The sequence below is a fragment of the Ictidomys tridecemlineatus genome, chromosome 2 (genome assembly GCF_052094955.1).
Source record: "Ictidomys tridecemlineatus isolate mIctTri1 chromosome 2, mIctTri1.hap1, whole genome shotgun sequence".
Taxonomy (NCBI): Eukaryota; Metazoa; Chordata; class Mammalia; order Rodentia; family Sciuridae; genus Ictidomys; species Ictidomys tridecemlineatus.
In genome coordinates, this window is record NC_135478.1 from 28,569,838 (window position 1) to 28,592,654 (window position 22,817).

A 22,817-nucleotide genomic window follows, 5' to 3' on the forward strand; every position below is an offset into this window, starting at 1 on the left:
TAAGTCCTAAGCATACTTCTATATGTAAGTACATTATATGAAATGAAATTAAGTATGCACACTTTGCAGGGCTGGGGATAATATAGCTCAGTTGATAGAGTAGAGTGCTTGCCTTGCTTGCACAGGCTGTGGGTTCAATCTCCAGCACCACACACACACACACAAAAAAAAAGTATGCACACTTTGCAAAATACTTACTTGTATACTGTATTTTGTATGGACTGTGATGCCAGAACTATTTTACGATGATAACCTTGACCAACGATAGACTGTACAATTCCCTTTTTGCTTGGAAGACCTTTAGTTTCTTGTTCAGAACTCTACAAAATACAAATAATTTCAAATAAGTTTAAGGAAATTATAAGATTTATAAAAAATGATCAGATACTTTTCACAATTACTCTAAATTTAAGAAAGTTCTTAAGATCTGTCAGTGAGGATGCTTTTGGTGTTAAAGGAAGTGTGCCTGGTATTTGAGAAAAAAGAGTACATGAGGATGAAAACCTGTGATATGTGCTATAATCTGTTAATATGATATTTGAGGCAATTCTATAGAAAAAAAGCCGTTCAAGAATGACTTAAGGGGCTGGGGTTGTAGCTCAATGGTAGAGCGCTTGCCTAGCACGTGTAAGGCATTGGGTTCGATCCTCAGCACCACATAAACAAATTAAATAAACAAAATAGAGGTATTGTGTCCATCTACAACTAAAAAAAAAAATGACATAAAATATTTACTTAGAATGATGAATTTAGAGCATTCTACACCTCAATAACATGCTGCATGTTATGGGTACATTGACATCAGAGTAAGAACCAGGTGAGTCAAAACACAGAGTAAAAGAAAAAGGAAGCAGTTCTACTTCCTAAAACAGGTATCTTCCTTTTTAAATGAAAATATTAAATTGTTAACAACATATGAATCATAAGAAATTATATACATCAAAGTTTATATGGACATAATTCTTGCCTTCTAGGAAATTAAAATTCCTAAACCATAAAATCAATAAACTTTTAAAGTGAAAATAGTAAGTTATTTACATACATATATAGTATATCAGCAATATTTTATCAAGATATATTATTTCACTGTAGGTAGCTTGATAATGCCAATTACATTTATCTTCTCCCTTCACTCTAGTCTCTAACTTACCTTCAGATGAAATCCCAACCACTCATCATATAAAAATACCCAAATTCTCATACACAGAAACAAACTGAAACCAATCAATATGAACTTGCAGAACTAAACTCTGCCCTGAACACAAATATTTCTATATTGTTACTTATTTTTCCTTAGTTGTATTAGAGTAACTTTACATAGCTGTACTTTTATATATATATATATATATATATATATATATTTTTTTTTTAATGGTACTAGGGATTGAACCCAAGGAGGCATTTCAAACTCCACCCTTTTGAGACAAATTTTTAAAATTTTAGGCTGGCCCGAAACTTGTGATCCTCTTGTCTTAATCTCCTGTAACTGTCCTAGGATTACAGGCAGGTGAACTGGGGCTGGCTCCATATATGACTTTTTTAATAAATCAAGGATTCGAACAGCATGGTGGCACACATCTATAATCCCAGCATCTTGGGAGCCTGAGGCAGGAGGATGGCAAGTTTAAAGCCAGCCTCAACAATTTAGCAAGGCCCTAAGCAACTCAGCGAGACCCTGTCTCTAAAAAATATAAAAAAGTGATGGGGATGTGAGTCAGTGGGTAAGCCCCTATGGGCTTAATCCCTGATCTCAAAAACAAAACAAAACAAAAATTCACTTAAAAAAAATTTACACAATGCTAAGAAATACAATAAAATGATTCTAATCTGAATTAATTTTGTGTAAAGGTGGTGGCTAAGCAATATTAATGAAAACAAAGAAAAAGTGGACATTCTAAATCATTACTAGACTTGCATTCCAGGTTCTCTTCCCAGTGGTGGTGATATATTTACAATGACTCATCCATACTCTCTTTCCTGATGCCTAAAGCCACACAAACTTATCTGGATGGTTATATATTAAGATGTAACAGGTGAAATCTGGCCTGTGATAGAATCAAATTAAAATAAATAATAAACTGTAGCTGCAATAACAAATTATGGGAAAGTATGACAGCTCATATATTATTTTTTTTTGTGGTGCTGGGGATTGAACCCATGGCTTGTGCATGTGAGGCAAGCACTCTACCAACTGAGCCAAATTCCCAGCCCCAGGACAAGTCAAAAACATTTTTTTTAAAAAAATATCTTTTTAGTTGTAAATGGACACAATACCTTTATTTGTTTATTTGTATGTGGTGCTGGGGATCGAACCCAGTACCTCATGCATGCTAGGCAAGCGCTCTACCACTGAGCCACAACCCCGCCCCCCCCCCACCTCCACAGGTCAATTTTAATGTAAAAGCTTCACACATAATTATGATACAGGGTCAGTGGTTGTTTTTTTGGTACCAAGGATTGAACTGGGGGTCACTTAACCACTGAGCCACACCCACCCACTTTTCTTTTGTATTTTATTTAGAGACAGGGTCTCATTGAGTTGCTTATCACCTAGCTAAGTTGCTGAGGCTGGCTTTGAACTGGTGATCCTCCTGCCTTAGCCTCTTGAGCTGCTGGGATTACAGGCATGTGCTGCCGTACCCAGCAATGTTTTTGTAAGATTTTTTTCCCTCATACTGCCCAAGTAAACACAAACTGTCTCTGCCAAGAAGTCTGAAACAATATGTACCAAATAAAAAAGGAAGAAGTGACTTCATTTTAATAAGTTACTTTTATTTTATTTTTACTAATTTTTTTTAAAGAGAGAGAGAATTTTTAATATTTATTTTTTTTTAGTTTTCGGCAGACACAACATCTTTGTTTGTATGTGGTGCTGAGGATCGAACCCGGGCCGCATGCATGGCAGGCGAGCACGCTACCACTTGAGCCATATCCCCAGCCCAATAAGTTACTTTTAAAACTAGTTTAAATTTGTCAGGCATGGTGGTGCATGCCTGTAATTCTAGTTACTTGGGAGGGTGCACTGTGAGGTCCTAAGCAAGTCAGCCAGATCTTGTCTCAAAAAATAATAAGGGCTGGGGATGTGGCTCTGTGGGTAAGCACCTCTGAGTTCAATCCCAATACCCCCCCACCAAAGAAAAGAAAAACTTGCTTGAATTTGTTCAGCAACTGCTTTGCTCATCATTTTTTTGGCCTGACTAAATAAAAATAATTTAATGGAATTTTATTTAGAGCTTCTAATTTTCCTACTGGGATTTTGTGCTGTGACTTTATTTTATTTGACAGTGAGTTGGAGATGTCTTTACTGTCCTTCAGGTCTCCTTAAATCTTTTGTAGAAAGAAGAAAAGTACAGTCAAAGATAGAAAATTATTTTATTTTTATGGTGCTGGGGATGAAACCCAGGGCCTTACACATGCCAGGCAAGTACTCTACCACTGAGTTATACTCTCACGCTAAAATAAAAAATAAAAAGGAATGGTGATGCAGCTCTGTGGTAAATTCCCCTGGGTTCAAATCCTACTGCCCCAAACACCCCAAATAAAACAAATTTAGAACTTTCTAGAGGAAGATGGAGGACAAAGACCATGTGCCTGATGAAATTCAGAGAATATCATCCTACAAATACTATTTATAAAAACAAGTAACTTAAAAAGACAATAAACCTTACTACATTTCTCTAGTCCTAGGAAGATGAAACTCTCTAATTTTCAGAAAGTATACGAAAGACCCTTAATACTTAGAATTGTGAATGGAATAAAGAGAAAGGCAATTTCTGGAGATCCTCTTATTTTTAAGAAGTATAAATTTTGTCAATCAGTTAATTTAAAAATTATCCAAGGGGCTGGGAATGCAGTGGTAAAGTGTTTGCCTATCATGTGTGAGGCACTGAGTTTGATTCTTATAAATAAATAAATAAATAAATAAAGGCCCATCAACAATTTAAAAAAAATCCAATGAGAAAATTCTCTTAAAAAGCAAAGTACAATTAAAGGCATTAATAAAACCCTTCAAAGAGCCAGGTGCGGTGGTGCATGCCTGTAATCTCAGTGGCTCCAGAGGCTGAGACAGGAGGATTCCAAGTTCAAAGGCAGCCTCAGCAACAGTGAGGCACCAAGCAATTCACTGAGACCCTGTATCTAAATAAAATACAAAATAGGGCTGAGGATGTGGCTTGGTGGTTGAGTGACCCAAGTTCAACCCCCAGTACCCCACCACCCCCAACAAAAAAGACCTTTCAAAGATATCACTGAGGTCTCTTCCTCCTTTGATATTCTCAAATCACAAACTACTTGAGTACTGTGTGTGGAAGGCAAACATACTTCTTAGTTCTCATACTATCCCTCAGGAAGAGTTTGCTTAGCAGAAGAGCTTCCATATCCTGTGTCACCTATGGCAGGCATGTCAGTCTAAACTTCAAGATCTCAACACTTCCCCAACCTTAACACATCCAGACAGCACTCGAAGGGTGTGTGTAGGAGGGGTAAAACATGAGGTGATACAAACATTTAGTTATTCTGATATAAACTGTCCTTCTCCTACCTCCTACTCAGTTTGAGACCTAAAAAGCATCCACCAACTGCCGTATGGAGATAATGTCAATGTAAGCTAGCCTAGTCTCATACCACTGTGGACAAATGTAGAGACAACAGCCTGGTAATTTATAAATTCTACTACTATTTATTGAAACAGAAGTAAAATTCCAAGGCAATGAAGTAAATGTGCAGTTTAATGCAGTCTCTCTCTTTATATTTTTGGCAGGGTACTAGGGATTGGACTCAGGGGTACTCTACCACTGAGCCACATCTCTAGCTTTTTATTTTTTATTCTGAGTCAGAGTCTTGCTAAATTGCCAGGGTTGGCCTTGAACTTGCAATCCTCCTGCCTCAGCCTTCCAATTTGCTAGGATTATAGACATGTGCCATCAGGAAGTTCTTTCCACACTCTATCAACCCTTCACTAATTACTGGGTATACACAAAATATTAATCATATTATCAGATGGAATGGCCTCACCCTAGCAGCTGGATCTCTATTCCAACAGACACTGTCTTCTTACAAGCTTCAACTCTTGAATGTTGCCAAACTTACCAAGAATCAGTGTTAACAAATGACTTTTAAAACTAAATTTCTCCCCAACTATTAAAAAACAGTAGACTATCTTTACAAATTCAATGAGGATTGAAGAGGAAATCAGGCTGGGCAGGGTGGTTCATGCCTGTAATTCCATCTACTTGGGAGACTGAGGTAGGAGGATCACATGTTCAAGGACATCCTCCGCAATTTAGTAAGACCCTGTCTCAAAATTTAAAAATAAAAAAGGCTGGGAATGTAGCTCAGTGGTAGAGTGCCCCTAGGTTCCACCCCTAATACCAGGGGAAATAAATAAATAAATAAGAAGATCTTATCCATCTATCTATCTATCTATCTATCTATCTATCTATCTATCTATCTATCTATCTATTTATTTTTGCTTTCTATGTAACAAGTTTCCGGGAAGAGAAAAGGGGGTTTGAAATGGCACCCAGTAGCACTCACCCCCTTATTGGCAGCAATGCAGCACTCAGCCAGCCGTAGCCAAAGGCGGGGATTTGCATGATAAACCTGAACAGCTTCAATCAGACACTCAAAGGCAGCAAGAGGCCTTCCAATGTGAAGAAGCTGAATTCCACAGTTATACAGCAACTCATACCTCTTGTTGGTTAGTAACGTACACATGGGTCTTCCTGAAAATTTTTTGCCTAGTTATAAAAATTTGATGAGAATAAATCATTAAAGTAACAGTTACATTGAAAAATATTTAGTCCACTACATATTTAAATACTACCATATTTAATACCAATAACCATACTTTGAAATTGCAAGAGCTCTCACCAATGGGAGTCTCCATTCCCAAACCCATAAATATTCTCTAGAATCATTTCAGTTGTCTAAGGGTCAGGGCCAGAGTATCTCTACTCATGTACCAGCTTCTCAGGCAATAATGCTCCAGGGAGACAAAGGTAAGACACAGGAATCACTCTCACTTCTTTGAAGCTTATGGTACCTTTCCACATTTTCAGAGCTTATAAGAAGATTCTACTCTTTTTAGATTTTCTGCTTTGTTAACTTTTTTATTATGTGCTATCACTTATTCAACGAATCCTAGTAGTAAAATAAGAGCAGGCTGGGTATGGTGGTACCTGCTGTAATTCCAGTAATTTGGGAGGCTGAGGCAGGGAGGATTTCAAGTTCAAGGCCAGCCTCAGTAATTTAGTGAGACTCTGTCTCAAAAAATAAAAAGGACTGGGGATGTGGCTCAATGGTAAAGTGTCCCTGCATTCAATCCCCAGTACTGTGTGTGTGTGGGGGGAATGAATAGGATCACTTATCGTTTAAAATACATTTTCCAGGGCTGGGGCTGTGGCTCAGTGCCTGCCTAGCATGTGTGAGGCACTGAGTTCGATCCTTAGCACCACATAAAAATAAACAAATAAAATAAAAGCATGCTATCCATCTATAAACATGAAAAAAATATACATTTTCCATCAATTAAATAGGTTTTTATTATTTTAAGCAGTTGTCAATGGCTTGATTTTAAGCATTTTACATCAAGGATCCATGTAATATGAATATTAAAGGATAAATGTCAGGAATTTGCTTAAAGTTGTCAGATATTTCTAATGGTATCACATGTGAAACTCCACAAAGAACCTGTAAATAAAGCTAGTTTGGAACAGTCAAGAAAATTAATTTTAGTGGGGTGTACTGTGGCACACCTGTAATCCCAGAAGATGGAAACAGGAGGATCCTAAATTTGAGTGCAGCCTAGGCAATTTAGATCCTATGTCAAAAATAAGTTAAAAAAAAAAAAAAAAAAAAAAAAAGGTCTGAGGATGCAGCTCAGTGGTTGAGGGCTTGCCTAGCATGCCCGAGGTAACAGGTTCAATCCCCTGTACTGTGAAAAACAAACAGAAAAAAAAATTAATTTTGAGTAAATAGATATGGTTCATATTAATATGCCACATTACAGATTTTATATTCCATGAAAAACTGCATGTAGCTTAGGTTTTTTTTCTCTTTCTTTTTGTGGTACTAGGGCTAGAACCCAGGAACAGTGTACTGCTGCTGAGCTACATCCTCAGTGCCTCTGCCCCATGCTACTTTTTTATTTTTAGAGAGGGTCTCACTAAGTTGCCAAGGCTGATCCTCTTGCTTCAGCCTCCTCAGTAGCTGGGATCATGGGCCTATGTCACTGTGCTCAGCTTGAAACAATTCTTTTAATCATTCAAAATTACTTCAGACATCAAGGATCCATATAATATACTTAATATTCATATTACATGGAACCTTGATGTAAAATGCTTTGTTATTCAAAGTAGCAGTATTTACGAAAAATCCCCAGAGCTTGTTGGGCAGAATCAGTGTTACTTGTATGTAGGTCCACATAGCATATATTTTGACCAGATGCTGGTCAAAAATCAGTAGTTAAATATGAAATGTCCCCCAGTGCTGGGCTTACCTGGATCAGTGCTACCTGCACTGAGTTGTGCACAGACATTGTCATTTTCCTGAAGAGCCTTCTTAAAGTAGAAAATTCCCAAATTGTGCTTGCTCATGGCAAAATGGATGCAACCAAGATTATTCCAGAACATGCATCTCAAGCATTCACCTAAGAAACATACAAATAAATCTGTCTACAGAAAATATTTTACTCTTGATGTCTCTCATGAAAGAAGCAGACTCATGGGGTGAGTGTAAGTTAATTTTGCAATTTCATATTTAAAACTCAGAAAATATCTGAAAAAATTTAAATTCTATTTTTTCTTTTCTTTTCTTAGTACCAGGGATTGAACCCAGAGTTGCTTTACCACTGAGCTACATCCTGGCTCATTTTAATTTTTATTTTGAGACAGGTTCTCCCTAAGTTGCTTAGGGCCTGAATAAAATGCTGAGGCTGATCTTGAACCTATAATTTTCCTGCTTCAGCCTTTCAGGTTGCTTAGGATTACAGGCATGTAGTACTGTGCCCAGCTTCTACTGTTATTTTAATTTAAACCTCTTCAAATAAACATGAGCGTGGATGACCATTTTCTCACATGTTTGGTGGGCATTCACATTTCTTCACCTGTACTATCTTATCTTGTCTTTTATCTGGTTTATAAATTTATTTACAGGGCTGGGGTTGTGGCTCAGTGATAGAGTGCTTGCCTGGCATGTGTGAGGCCTTGGGTTCGATCCTCAGCACTGCATAAAAATAAATAAGTAAAATAAAGGTATTGTGTTCAACTAAAAAAAAAAAATTAGTTACAGACGTTTTTCCTATTGCTTCCCAGCTGACTTGCATGTTATAGACACATTCTGTCACATCTGTTTCAAATATTCTTGCCCACTTCTATTTGTCATGTTTTGTGACTTGCTTCAATATATATGTTTGGTTTTGATCATAAAAATGTTTAACATTTTTATGTGGTCAAAGTCTTAACAATCTTTTCTAAATTCTATATTTCTTAATTAAGCATTCCCCACCACAAAATTAAACTACTCACCAGAGTTTTCTTTTTTTATAATTATACAATTATTTTATTTTAAAAATCTAATTAATTTTATTTATATGATAGCGGAATGTATTACAATTCTTATTACACATATAGAACACATTTTTTCATATATCTGATTATATACAAAGTATATTCACACTCAGAGTTTTCTTTTGCTCTTTTTTTTAATTTTGTTTTTATATTTTAATTCTTCATCTCAACATATTTTACTTTGGTGTAATGAAAGTAATCCAAGTTTTATTTTTCTTTTTCTAAATGGCTCTCCTGCCGAAGTCTGGCTTGGCACAAATCAGGAGCCACTTGTCAAAAAGAAACTAACTTTATTTTTAGAACTACAAACGCCAAACAAAACAGCTCCAGGGAAAAACCCTCAGAGCCCAACTGCCACCACCGGCTTCCACAAGCCTCTCTCCCCAACACCAGCCTTTTTCTCCCACAATCCTCCTCCTCTTGAGGCCGATTGGCTGGGTTGCGTGGGCAGAGCCAAAGAAGTCACCCAATGAGCAGCTCCGTGGAGGAGCCAATCAGCTAGATGTTGCTGGGGCAGCTGTGAGCCAATCATCAGCTGGCAGTCTGAAGGGCAGGGAAACAGCCCAATGAACATCACCGCAGAGGAGCCAATCAGCTAGATGTTGCTGGGGCAGTCTGAAGCTTGCTGGCAGCTGGAAGTTTGCTGGGGCCCCTTTGGCTGTGGCTCTCAACACTCTCCAAACATTCTAAGATAATTTGCTGAATAGTCCATACCTTTTTTTAAAAATATATATATTTTTTAAATTTTTTAAGAGAGAGAGAGTTTTTAATATTTATTTTTTAGTTTTTGGCGGACACAACATCTTTGTTTGTATGTGGTGCTGAGGATCGAACCTGGGCCGCATGCATGCATGCCAAGTGAGCGCTGCCAAGCAAGCGTGCTACCGCTTTAGCCACATCCCCAGCCCTTTTTTTTAATATTTATTTTTCAATTTTCGGTGGACACAACATCTTTATTTTATGTGGTCTGAGGATGGAACCCATCCTCATGCCAGGCAAGTGCGTTACCGCTTGAATCACATCTCCAGCCCCAGTCCATATCTTTAATCATGTATCTGACTAGAATGAAAAAATTCATAATTAGGGCATTTATTAGTTAACAGAAAAAACTAAAGGCTGTCTTCTGGTATAGTTTTAAGTTAAGAAATAACAATGTTTTAAAAGAAAAAAGGAAGCCAGGTGTAGTGGTGCATGCCTTAATCCCAATGGCTTAGTTTGGGAGGCTGAGACAGGAGGATTTCATGTTTAAGGGCAGCTTCAGTAATTTAGAAAGGCCCTAAACAATTTAGCAAGACCTTGTCTCAAAATAAAACACAAGCCAGGTGTGGTGGTACACATCTGTAATCCCAGAGGTTTGGGAAGCTGAGGCAGGAGAATCAAGAGTTCAAAGCCAACTTCAGCAAAAGCGAGGCACTAAGCAAATCAATAAGACCCCGTCTCTAAATAAAATACAAAATAGGGCTGGGGATGTGGCTTAATAGTTGAGTGCCCCTGAAAAGTGTAGGGTGGTGGCAACTGGAAATTTAGCTCATGGTAGAATATGCCCTTATTAGCAGGCTTGAATTCTGATTCTCATCATTGAAAAAAAAAGGAAAGAAAAACGAAGCTTAGAAAAAGTAGGAGAGCTGGAGTTGTGGCTCAGCGGTAGAGTGCTCACTAGCATGTGTGAGGCACTGAGTTTGCTCTTCAGCACCACATGAAAATAAATAAAATAAACGTATTAAAAAAGAAAGGAAGGGCTGGGGATTTGGCTCAAGCGGTAGCGCGCTCGCCTGGCATGCGTGCGGCCCGGGTTCGATCCTCAGCACCACATACCAACAAAGATGTTGTGTCCGCCAAGAACTAAAAAATAAATATTAAAAAGTTCTCTCTCTCTCTCTCTCACTCTCTCTTTAAAAAAAAAAAAAAAAGAGATGACAATATGAGATTTGCTTATTTAAAAAAAAAAAAAAAAAAAAAAAGAAAGGAAAAGTAGATTACTTCTGGGTAAGTAGCATTGTATACAATTTAAGAAAAATCTTTTTTTCCAAATATTCTCTAACAATATGCTTTATCAGTAGCAAAAAATGTTTGTATATAGAAAGCAAATTAAAGATTTCAAAATATCAATACGGGGCTGGGGTTGGGGCTCAGTGGTAGAGAGCTTGCCTAGCATGTGTGAGTCTGGATTCTCAGCATCACATCTAAATAAATGAATAAAATAAAGGTCCATCAATATCTAAAAAAAAAAATCAATACACAAAATACATGTATATTTTACAAAAATCTATCCCATTAAATCACCATAACTGTTGACTAGTTAACTATACACCTAATCCTGATTCCATTTATGTATGTATGTATGTATGTATTTACTACTGTATGGAGGACTGAAACCAGGGCTGCTCCACTACTGAGCTACATTCCCAGCCCTTTTTATTTATTTTGAGACAGAGTTTTGCTGAACTGCCCAGGTTGTCTTTGAATTTGTGATCCTCCTGCCTCGGCATCCTGAGTCGATAGAATTACAGGTGTGCACAACCAGGCCTGGCCCTAAGCCTTTTAAAATTTTATTTTAAGACAGGGTCTTATTAAATCATCCAAGCTGGCCTCAAACTTATGATCCTACTGCCTTGGTCTCCCCAGAAGTGAGAATTATCGGTGTGTGCCACCATGCCTGGCTCCTATACGTTATTTCTAAGCCAGTATTAAAAAACAAAATGAAAGAGCAAGTGAAGTTAAAGTAAAGAAGTAATGAGTCTTCTTCTGAAACAGAAGCAAGCCATAAACTAAAATTCCTGCAGCAGAAATAGTAAAAAAAATTTCATTTTAAAAATTAGCAAAAAGGGCTGGGGTGTGGCTCAAGCAGTTGCGCGCTTGCCTGGCATGCGTGGGGTGCTGGGTTCGATCCTCAGTACCACATACAAATAAAATAAAGATGTTGTGTCCACCGAAAACTAAAAAATAAAAATAAATATTTAAAATTCTCTAAAAAAAAAAAAAAAAAAAAAAAAAAATTAGCAAAAAGGCTGGGGTGGGGTGGCGAGGGCTGTAATCCCAGCAGCTTGGGAGGCTGAGACAGGAGAAGTTCAAAGCCAGCCTCAGCAACTGCAAGGCGCTAAGCAACTCAATGAAACCCTATCTCTAAATATAATGCAAAATAGGGCTGGGGATGTGGCTCAGTGGTTGAGTGCCCTTGAGTTTAATCCCCAGTACCAAAGAAAAAAAAAAGAACATTCCAAGGGAAACAAAAGGCAACAGGGAGTATAAGAGTCAGGAAAAAATACTAAAATTTTACAATTTTATTTTACCTGTTTTCATGAATCCTGGATGCTCAGCGATGTTTGAACTATTTAATAGTTTCACAGCTTTCCGATAATTGCCCCGTAAGTACTCAAAATTGCTTTTAAGAAATAGAGAGGGTGCAGACTGTAAAGCAAATACAAAAGTTATTCAAAATTTGTTTTCAGAAACGTAATGTAAGATCATAGTTATATTATAAAGTATGTGCTCAAGAGTATATATAAATTGGTTAAGACATGGTCACAAAAAAGTATTTTTTTCTTTTTTCAGTACTGGGGATTAAACACAGGGCATGCTGTGCAAGTGCTCTACACTGAGCTACATCCAGAGCCCCACAAAACTGTAAATAGTCTCTTAAATTTTTCACTGCTCTCTCAATCTAAGAAATTGAAACCTGTCAGAAAGAAAGCACTTTGTAAATAGGATAACTAAATGTCTACTTAAAAGTGTAAAAGGATGATTAAGGGTCTACCTTAACAAATTAATACAACATATGTGCATTAGAATTCAGTCTATATGGTTGGGGATATATATATATATATATCTCAATGGTAGCGTGACTTGCTCGCTTGAGGCCCTCGGTTCAATCCCCAGCATTGGAAGAACAAAAGAGAAAAAGGAATTCAGTATATAGCTGGGCATAGTGGTACATACCTGTACTCCCATCTACTAAGGCAGAAGGATTGCAGTTCAAGGACAGCTTGGGTAATTCAGTGAGACTTTGTCTCAAAATGAAAAATAAAAAGGGAAGACTGGGGATGTGGCTCAGGGGTAGTGTGTTTGCCCAGCATGCAGAGGCCTTGGATTCTCTAGCACAGCAAAATAAATAATTAAGAGGTTTGGGTATGTAGCTTAATGATGGAGTACCTATGGATTCAATACCCAGTGTCACCAAAGGGGGAGGGGAGGAGACTATAGTCTATAAAGTATCAATTGACTGTTTTCGTCTACTATACTAATAATTGGAAACCAATTTAAGTTTTTGTTTTAATTTTTTTAGAGACTGGGTCTCACTATTTTGCCTAGGCTGACCTTGAACCTGTAGGCTCAAGTAACCCTTCTCAAGCATCATCTCCACTGGCTTAACCAGAAGCCAAAGACAGAACAAACTAGATCTTCCATTTTAATGATTAGTAAAGCGTTTAGTGAGTTTCCTCATTTCTTAGGATACAAATATGCCTTTCAAATACTTTTCGAAATGAAAAAAAAAAAGTTATTCGATACATGGAAGAATTTTCCGACGGAAGGCTTTGTTTGCAAACAACATAATTCTGCTGTTCCAAAGATCATATTTTGGATTGCATATCATCTATCACTTTTAATACTTCTCTTAAGGCAGGTCCCCTAAATAGTACTTCTTTGGAGCCTAAAAGCATGCAAAGATTTGAACACTATAGTAACACCCATCTATGAAGGCATCTGTAATCATTATTATTATTATTTATTCACTTTATCTTGGAAACAGGCTTTCCTGGGCTGGGGCTGTAGCTCAGTGGTAGAGCACTTGCCTTGCATGTGCAAGGCATCAGTTATGAACCTCAGCACCACATAAAAATAAATAAATAAATAAAGATATTGTGTCCATCTATAACTAAAAAAAATATATATTAAAAAAAGAGAGAAAGAAATAGGCTTTCCTTCTAAAATCCTACTTCTTCCTCAGATCTGCTTCCTGTACACCCAATAGTTCTGTTCACTAAGGAAACAAGTCTTTTCTTTTTTATTCTGCCATTTGATGTTTATTATTTTCAAATCTCGGGTTTATGTACAGAAAGTATGAGCACTAATAAATAAAAAAACAGACCTAAAATGGCCTGGCTCCTATGGTCAGCAGGTCACATCTGGCAATGGCCCTCTTGGCATTATGTGGGCTGGTGCCCTCTGGTGACCCTCTGCCATCAGCCCCAGCCTGGCATTATGAGGCACATCCACCATTAGGCAACTCAGCAGTGTGTGACTCCTTCCTCATACACCTGGTTTTGTTAACTGCTCTGGAAGAGTTTGGGACAGAGCCCCTGGTCCTGTCCCAGAGGTACAGAATTTCCAGGGGTGAAAACGGTTTTCAAAGCTTATTCTAGGTGGCAGCACTTCTTCCTAACATTTTCCCTGATTCAGGTATAACTACTGTACTGCATTCCAATTATTTATTTTCATTGTCTCTCTACTATGACTATAGCTTCCTTTATGACAGGGTTATGCCTTTTATCAAAAATAAAGATTAAATACAAAGAAAGTTTGATAATGGCTGGCTAGCTAGCTATTTAGGATTTCCCTTCTTAACCTTCAATTGTTCTATAACACTTGTCCTCACAATTTATAATTTATGGATATATTGAGTATATTCCAGGGGCCTGCCATCAGGCAGGATTCTGCCTGAGATTTCAAACTGTTTCTTCTCTGGCTTTTACAGTTCAAAATTTACAGTTTTCCTAAAAATATTAAGATTGGTTACAGTTCTGTTTCTTTCCTACACCACCTTAAAAATAGTTTTTTAGTAGAGTAATATGGTGAGGAGAATAGAAGAAAGGAGTAACTAAAGCTCAAATAGTCTAGTATAAGTCAAAAATCTAAGGTATCATCAAGCCAAAACTCATTTGGAAGGGACAGGTTTTCATTATAACTTGACTGTTAAATCTTTAATAAAGGTTTTGAGTATAAAACTAAAAATTCTAGCGGGGTACAGTGGTACACACCTGTAATCCAGTGGCTTGGGAGGCCGAGGTAGGAGGATCATAAGTTCAAAGCTAGCCTTAGCAATTTAGCAAGGCTCTAAGCAACTTAGCAAGACCCTGTCTCAAAATAAAATATGAAAAGGGCTGGGGAGGCTGGGTGCAGTAGCACACACATGTAATCCAAGCAGCTCAGGAGGTTGAGGTGCAAAAGTAACTTAGTGCAACTAAATAAAGTACAAAAAACAAGGCTGAGGATGTGGCTCATTGGTCAAGTGACCCCAAGTTCAATCCCCAGTATCCACCCTCCAAAAAAGGGCTGGGATGTGGCTCAGTGGTTAAGTGCCACTGGATTCGATATGTGATACCACAAATAAAACACCCAGCAACAACAACAACAAAGAAAAAATAAACAAAAAACCATAAATGCCTAATATTAGCAAAATGTTTAAGTAAATTGTGATTAAACCATTCACTGAATACTAGGCAGCTATTTTATTTTTTTAAACATTTATTTTTTAGTTGTAGTTGGACATAACACCTTTATTTTATTTATTTATGTGGTGCTGAGGATCAAACCCAGGGCCTCGCACGTGCTAGGCCAGTGATCTATTACCGAGTCACAACCCCAGCCCTAGGCAGCTATTTTAAATGTGGGTTTTGAAAGCTACACACAAAGGGAAAATACTTGTTACAATTTATTTTTAGTAGAACTGGGGATTAAACCAGGAGCCTTGCACATGCAAGACAAGTTTTCTACTACTGTTGTCCACCCTCCTACCACCCAAGTTCGTTCGTCCTTCATTTATTTTGTGGTACTGGGGACTGAACTGCTACATCTCCACCCCTTTTTACTTTTTGAGACAGAGTCTCATTAAGTTTCTGAGCTGGCCTTGAATTTGCAATCCTCCTATCTCACTCAGCCTCCAGAGTTGCTGGGATAACAGGTATGCACCACCATGCCTGGCTCAAACTGTTATAATTTTTTGGAGGGGTGACGGTGGGGGTGGGGGAAGTACTGGGGATTGAACTCAGGGATACCAACTGAGCCACATCCCCAGCCCTATTTTGTCTTTTATTTAGAGACAGGGTCTCACTGAGTTACTGAGGCTGGCTTTGAACTTGTAATCCTCCTGTCTCAGCCTCCTGAGGCACTGGGATTACAGGTGTGTGCCACTGCACCCAGCAAATTGTTATAATTTTAAGTGAAAAATATATTAAACTATGCATACACTATAATTGTTACCTCCCAACTCTATAATATCAAGGTTTATATCTGATAGTCTACTTAATAGACCAAGATAAATTACTGATTTGGTGCAAGTTTGAATTTGGTTCTTATGCACACTAAGGATGTCCTTTACCACTGAGCTATACATCCAACACAAAATAAATTATTTAAAATTGATAATTATGCAGTCTAAATAAGAATGCCAAAAACTGAAAAAAGTCCAAAAGAAACTTACATTTCCAGCTGTATTCATGACTGATTTGATTTCCCTTTTGCATGCCTTCAAGGACTTCATTTGGATATAAGCTCTTACTTTGTACTGTCAAAGAAAAATGATACTATTGAAGAACTAAGAATAATTTACATGTGCTAAAGTTTTACTTTCTAGTTAAGGAAATTAAAATTAATCTTATTAAAATTAAAATAAATAAATATTTATTTATTCATTTATTTACAATATAGTTATACTAGTTACTTACAATGACAAGTTTAAATTTTTCTTATGTATTCTATTTTAATAGAACTCTTGGAATATACTCCAAAACACTAAAAATATGATAAAATAAAATTTATATTGAGTTCCAAGCAAAAATTTTACAAGTTTAAAAAAATTTTTTTAGTTGTAGATGGACACAATATCTGTATTTTATTTATTTAGTTGTAGATGGACACAATATCTGAATTTTATTTATTTATTTATATGTGGTGCTGAGGACTGAACCCAGTACCTCAAGCATGTGAGGCAAGTGCTCTACCACTGAGCTACAGCTCAGGCCCCCAGAAATCTTATGAATTCTTATCTGCAGTTAATTAGCAGTGACTTTTAAAATTCCACAAATTAATTTTATCATCCAGTATATTTCCAGATCATATATCTCAAATTTTTGTAGAATAATACTATCATCTAAAGCAAAATGTATTTGGAAGTACAAATGTACTTCTAAACTAACTTTTCAAAGCCAAATAAATACATGTGCATTGAGTTATACACTGCTTTAGTGGTTTTTCACACTGTTTCATTATTTATAAAAAGAAAATAAAGAAGATGTATCCTTTAAAATTTACCCTACCTGATGTATCTTTGATTTTGCGGCTTCTATCAGAGCTCCACTTTCAGCTTTATGATTAGATCCATCTTTGTTGGTATTATTACCAGTCTGCAGGATGATGAAACAAAGTTAATCAAAATTAAATATTTTTGGTCATAACTAACTAAATTCCAAGTGAGTTAACATAAACATCTAGAAAGTATTTTAAAAATGAAGCCAAGTGCGGTGGCTTACAGGCTGTAATCCTAGTGATTCAGGAGGCTGAAGCAGGAAGATCATGAGTTTGAGAACAGCCTCAGCAACTTATTGAAATCCTGTCTCAAAATAAAAAATAAAAAGGCTGGGGGTGTAACTCAGAGGTAAAATACCCAGGATCCCCCACCCACCTACTCCCTTTCCCCAAAAAAGGCAAAACCCCAGGTCCCACTCCCAAAAGATTCAAGTTCAGTAGTCTGAGATGCACCAAAAAACTACTCAGGAGAAGCTCACAGTTGAGCATAATAATGAACTCTTTTTAAAAGCTTGGGTAGTATCAGTGATGCATGCCTATAATCCCAGAAACCAAGGAGGTTGAGGCAGAATGATTGCAAATTTGGGATGAGTCCCAACAACTAAATGTGACAGTTTCAAAATAAAAAAATAAAAAGAGTTGTGAATGTAGCTCAATGGTAAAGGGCCTAAGAACACTGAGTTAAATCCCCAAAGCATGGTTATTATCCAGGCTATTTTTCTAAAATCAAGATCATATCACTTCTTTCTTAGAAACTCTCTGCTATAGACACTGCCAACACCACCAAATCCTAACTTGCTAGAAAAGTGTTCAAAGTTCTTCAGGCTATGACCCATACTTACTGTCCATCTCTACTCTTGCTGCTTTCCATTACATTTCTCAGGGACTACTCAATTTATTATCAGAAATTTCTGTAGCACACCAGATATACTTTTTGTGCTGTTTTTCCTGCCAGAATTGTTATCTTGCTTTGCTCCTACTGTTTCATCTGTCAGATCATTCAAGGTCCAAATCAAACATCTGAACGCCTCTGAAACATTCCCTAATCTCCTTCCTCTCTGTTCATGAATTGATATTACTCAATCTATGTCTCCCTACCCAAGATCCTTGAGAGTAAGAACTGCAGTGCTTCCGTTTTTGTCACTCTAGTACATAGAAGAACATGCAAGCATATGCTGAACTAAATTATATTTCAGCAAATATTGTAAGTACTGACGATAAAAATGAAATATTTTGACTACACAATATTTAGGAATGTTTATGATTACACAACTGAAACCCCTTATATACATCCATAAGTTGTAAAAAGCAAAACATGCTAGATATTTATTTTTAAACCACAAGAACTGATACAGGCAAAAGGTACTGACCATACCTTGTTTGTTTCCTACAAACACTTAAAAACAAAACAAAACAAAACAAACAAACCAACCAACCAACCAACAAGGGGTAGGAACAGAAACACAAAAAAGAGCTACCCCTTTAAAACCAGCTACACATACAAAAGAAATAGAAGACCAGGATTTACTCCCAACCCCCTATTGAGCTATATCCCTGGTACTTTGCAGTTTTGTTTTGAGACAGGGTCAAAATTGCTGAAGTTGGCCTTGAACTGTGATACTCCTGTCTTAGTCTCCAGAGTTTCTGGGATTACAGGCATGTGCCACAGGGCCCAGGAGGATATATATTTTTTCTTTTTCTATATTTTGTACATAAAAGTGGAATTCATTGTTATATATTCATTCATGTACACAATATAACAATATGATTTGGCAAATATTATTCCACAGTATTTCCCCTTTTCCTCCCCTCCTTTCTCCCCCCAGAGCCTTTTCTTTACTGATCTTCCTTTGATTCTCCCCCACTGAAGTCTCTCTGCAGAACATGAAAAAGCTTAATTGAAAGAAATATATGTTCTTTGTGAAGAACTTAAATAATGAAATTTTTCTCTAATGATAGCTACACTGTTTATTCAGATTATGGAGATTTTGTTTTTGAGGTGGGATCTGGCTGTGTTGCCCAGGCTGACTCCTGGACTCAAGTGGTCCTCCCACCTCAGCATCTCAAATAGTTGACAGTACTGGCATACTTCACAATGCCCAACTTCAGATTATGGATTAATTCATTGTCTCATTTCTTTTTGTTTGTTTGTGGTACTGGGGAATTGAACCCAAGAGTGCTTTACCACTGAGAAACATCCCTACTCGTTTTTGATTTCTTCTGAGACTGGGTCTTGCTAAGTTGCCCAGGCTGGCCTTAAACTTGTGATTCTTCAGTCTCCTGAGTGGCTGGGATTGTAGGCATGTGCCACTTGCCCAGTTCATGCTCAATATTCATCCTTAGTTAGTAAAGAAATATAAATCAAAACTATAAGACACCACTTTGCACCCACTAAGATGGCTAATTTTTTTTTTTTTTTTTAAAGATACATTAAGTGGGGGCTGGGGTTGTGGTTCAATGGTAGAGTGCTCACCTAACATGTATGAGGCACTGGGTTTGATCCTAAGTACCACATTAAAAAACAAACAAAATAAAGGTATTGTGTCCATCCATAACTAAAAATGAAATTCTTAAAAAAAAAAAAAGATACATTAAGTGTTGGCAAGAATATGGAAAAAATCATAATTCTCATGAATCACTGGTGGGAATATAACACAGTGCAGCCACTTTGGAAAGTCAGGTAGTTTTCCTAAGACTACATATAGTCACTGTATGACCCAGTGATTCTACCTCTAAATATATACCTCAAAGAACTGAAAATACATGTCCACACAAAAATTTGTGTATGTATGTTCACAGTAGCATTATTTTTAGCAAAAAAGTGGAAAGCAACCCAAACATACATAAACTGATGAATACATTTTTAAAAAATGTGGAACATTCATATGGAATAAAAAGGAATAAAGCACATGCTATGACACAGGGGAAGTTTGAAAACAGTAAGTGAAAAAAACTCAGTCATGAAACGCCACATATTACATGGTTCCATTAATATCTAATGTCTAGTTCTAAGCAAATTCAGAGAGACAGGAAATACAGGAAATAGAGTAGTGGTTGCAAGAGCTGCGAGGAGGCGGAAATGGAATGACTGATAAAGAATACAGGTTTTCTTTTTCAGGTGATGAAAATGTTCAGATTAGTGATAATAAAACACTGAACTTTAAAATGGTAGTTTACTGGGTCTGGACAATGGGAACCTTAACAAAAAAAAAAAGGTAGTTTATGTAATTTACATCTCAAAAAAGCTGTTAAGATAATATTTCATAGCCACAAATATAATCATACTTTTAAATTTTAGTCTGATTATCTCAAAACACTCACCTCATTCTTCCCATTTTTGTTATTGTTACCCTGTGAAATCATTTTTTCTAGGACGGCAAGAAGATGCAATGCTTTCTCAGCCTGGTAAGTTAAAATGTATAGGTCTACAAGCAAAAAACACACTGCTTGGGCAAATTTTTCTTCTGGTGGGGAAAGAAAACAAACAGGAAAAGTCAAGTTGAAATCCAAAGAGAAGCACACATCTCAGACCACCCTCCAAAATAGGATACAAAGCTCTAAAGAGTAAAACCCTAAATCTTTATTTACCAAAGTGAATGCACATCACCCACAGTCATGAATGAAAGCAATTTGCTATGGCAGGAATGCCATTCTATCAGGCATCTCAAGGCTTCTCACTTTTAGGGATTTAGGGACTGTATCTTCTTTGGTAAAGTATTCACTAAACACTAGCAGATGTAATGAAGAATATTATTACTTTAGGTGAGAAGAAATCCAAATTTCAGTACCTGTTCTGCTAATTGTTCAACTTTTTAGACCTCAGCTGGCTGGCTTATAAAATGGGAGAATACCTGCATGAAGTCAAGGATCTCTTGAAGTTCCTTTTTTATTTTTTGGTATTAGGGATTGAACGGAGCTTTATCACTGTGCTACATTCCCAGCCCTTTAGTAAAAGTTTTTGAATTAGAGTCTTGCCAAGTTGCTGAGGCTGGCCTTGAACTTGTGATCCTCCTGCCTCAGCCTCACGAATTGATGGCATTACAGGTGTGCACCACTGTTGCCCAGTTTTCAAATCCCTTTTACTAAAAAGATCTACGACTCTTATGAAATGGATTTCTTTTCTTAGAAATGGAAAAAAGAAACAATTGCTTGTAGAAATAAAGGATGCAAGGTGTGAACTGCAGTATATTAGAAAACAGAGACTGCCAAGAGGAAAATATAAAGACAAGCCTTCAAAGGAAGGATACAAAGAAGACAGAAAAGATAACTTGGTGTGACACAAACTATTTTATTTTCCTTTCCAAAAAAGGAAACAAAAGGGAAATGTAAAGTCTAAAAGATAGCTGCTATAATCAAGAGCAGAAAAATTCAAAAGCCTTTAAAGAATGAAATCCATTTAAAATTTGAAATTAACATCTCCAAGGATTCCTCAGCACATCTAAGACAGAAGACATTACCTAGGTTACAATGCTTTACAGCTCTGCCCTGACTACTCCCCTATTCCTGCCTTTTCTTGTGATACTAGTGCTCCTGGCTACTTCTATCTTTATTTTCTATGGGTTCTCCTCACCTAAGCTCCAGTCACAATAGCCTTTCTGCTGTCTTTTTACCATCACTCACCTTAGGTCCTCTGGCTGAAATGCTTTCCTCCTCAAGAATTGCATGAGTCATCTTTCTTTATTCAGATTTCTTTTCAAATACCGACTTATTCCAGAAACTGTCTGATTACCTTATCTAAAATTAAACATCACTAATCTCTAAACTCTTACCCAATTTTAGCTTTACTTCACAAAGCATCCCAACTACCTCACTGTGTGTGTGTGTGTATTGTATTGCTTTTTCTATCATTACAAATTAAGCTTAATGAGGGTAAAGACTTTCCCAATTTTGCTCATGGCAATATCCCCAGATCCCAGAACGTTGTCTGTCCCATTGCATTGGGTCATGTGCACGATAAATATACTATATGAAATATCTGAATAGGACCAGGGTGTGGTGGGAGGTGCTTGCAATCACAGCAACTAAGGAGGCTGAGGCAGAAGGATTGTAAATTCAAGGCCATCCTCAGTAACTTAGCAAAATAAAAAAGAAAGGGCTGGAAATTTAGCTTAGTGGTACAATACCCCTGGGTTCAATCTCTAGTACCACCAAAATAAACAAACAAAAAAATAGAAAATGAGTAGATATAATTCCAATTTTTGATATTCTAAAAAAGGTCAAACTATAGAGATGGCAGATGATACAAAAATGAGCAATGGCAGTGTGTGTGTGTGAATGAGAACACATAGAACTTTCAGAACAGTAAAAACATGTTAAGTAATACTATAATGGATACATTTATCCAAACCCACAGAATGTATAGCACTTGGAGTGAACCCTAAGGTAAACTATGGGCTTTGTGTGATTATGATGTGTCTACCTACTTTGATCAACTGTAACATATTTACTGGTACATTTACCATAGAGACACACTGGCAGTGGGGGGGGGTATAGATGGGTGGGAGAAGAAGGCACATGGGAAATCTTTGTACTTTCCTCTCAATTTTGTTATGAACCTAAAACTGCTCCAAAAAAAAAAAAATATTTTTTGGTACTGTGGATTGAACTCAGGGACACATAACCACTGAGCCATAGCCCCCAGCCCTTTCTTGTATTTAATTTAGAGGCAAGTCTCACTGAGTTGCTTAGTGCCTCGATAAATTGCTGAGGCTGACTTTGAACTCATGATCCTCCTGCCTCAACCTCCCCTCCACCAGCTGCTGGAATTACAGGCATGCATCATTAAGCTCAGCTTTTTTTTTTTTAATTTAAAAAGTAGTAAGAGAAAAATTATAATAATTTTCCAAAAAACTGATGGATTTGAATACTATTGATTGTTGTATTCTCTTCAGCTACAGTATATATTAACAGAATTTTGTTAACTGTTTCGGCAATTCTACAAAACACAAATAATTGTAGCTTTATAGAAAAACACAAGTGAGTCATAACTTTGACTATCAGCTACATATA

At 37.0% G+C, this 22,817-nt stretch overlaps 1 protein-coding gene across 5 annotated transcripts in view; it reads right to left on the bottom strand.

The window, feature by feature from the left end:
- Positions 1–22,817, bottom strand: part of Cnot10 (CCR4-NOT transcription complex subunit 10) — a 71,556-nt gene that overhangs the window by 34,824 nt on the left and 13,915 nt on the right. For all 5 annotated transcript variants that reach the window (XM_078038227.1, XM_040289912.2, XM_005317318.5 and 2 more), the window contains 7 exons: positions 20,130–20,272; positions 16,820–16,906; positions 15,985–16,068; positions 11,858–11,975; positions 7,499–7,648; positions 5,536–5,738; positions 199–320 (listed from right to left, as the gene is read on the bottom strand). In XM_078038227.1, the coding sequence (XP_077894353.1) occupies positions 199–320; positions 5,536–5,738; positions 7,499–7,648; positions 11,858–11,975; positions 15,985–16,068; positions 16,820–16,906; positions 20,130–20,272 (907 nt within the window). The remainder of the gene's footprint in view (positions 1–198; positions 321–5,535; positions 5,739–7,498; positions 7,649–11,857; positions 11,976–15,984; positions 16,069–16,819; positions 16,907–20,129; positions 20,273–22,817) is intronic.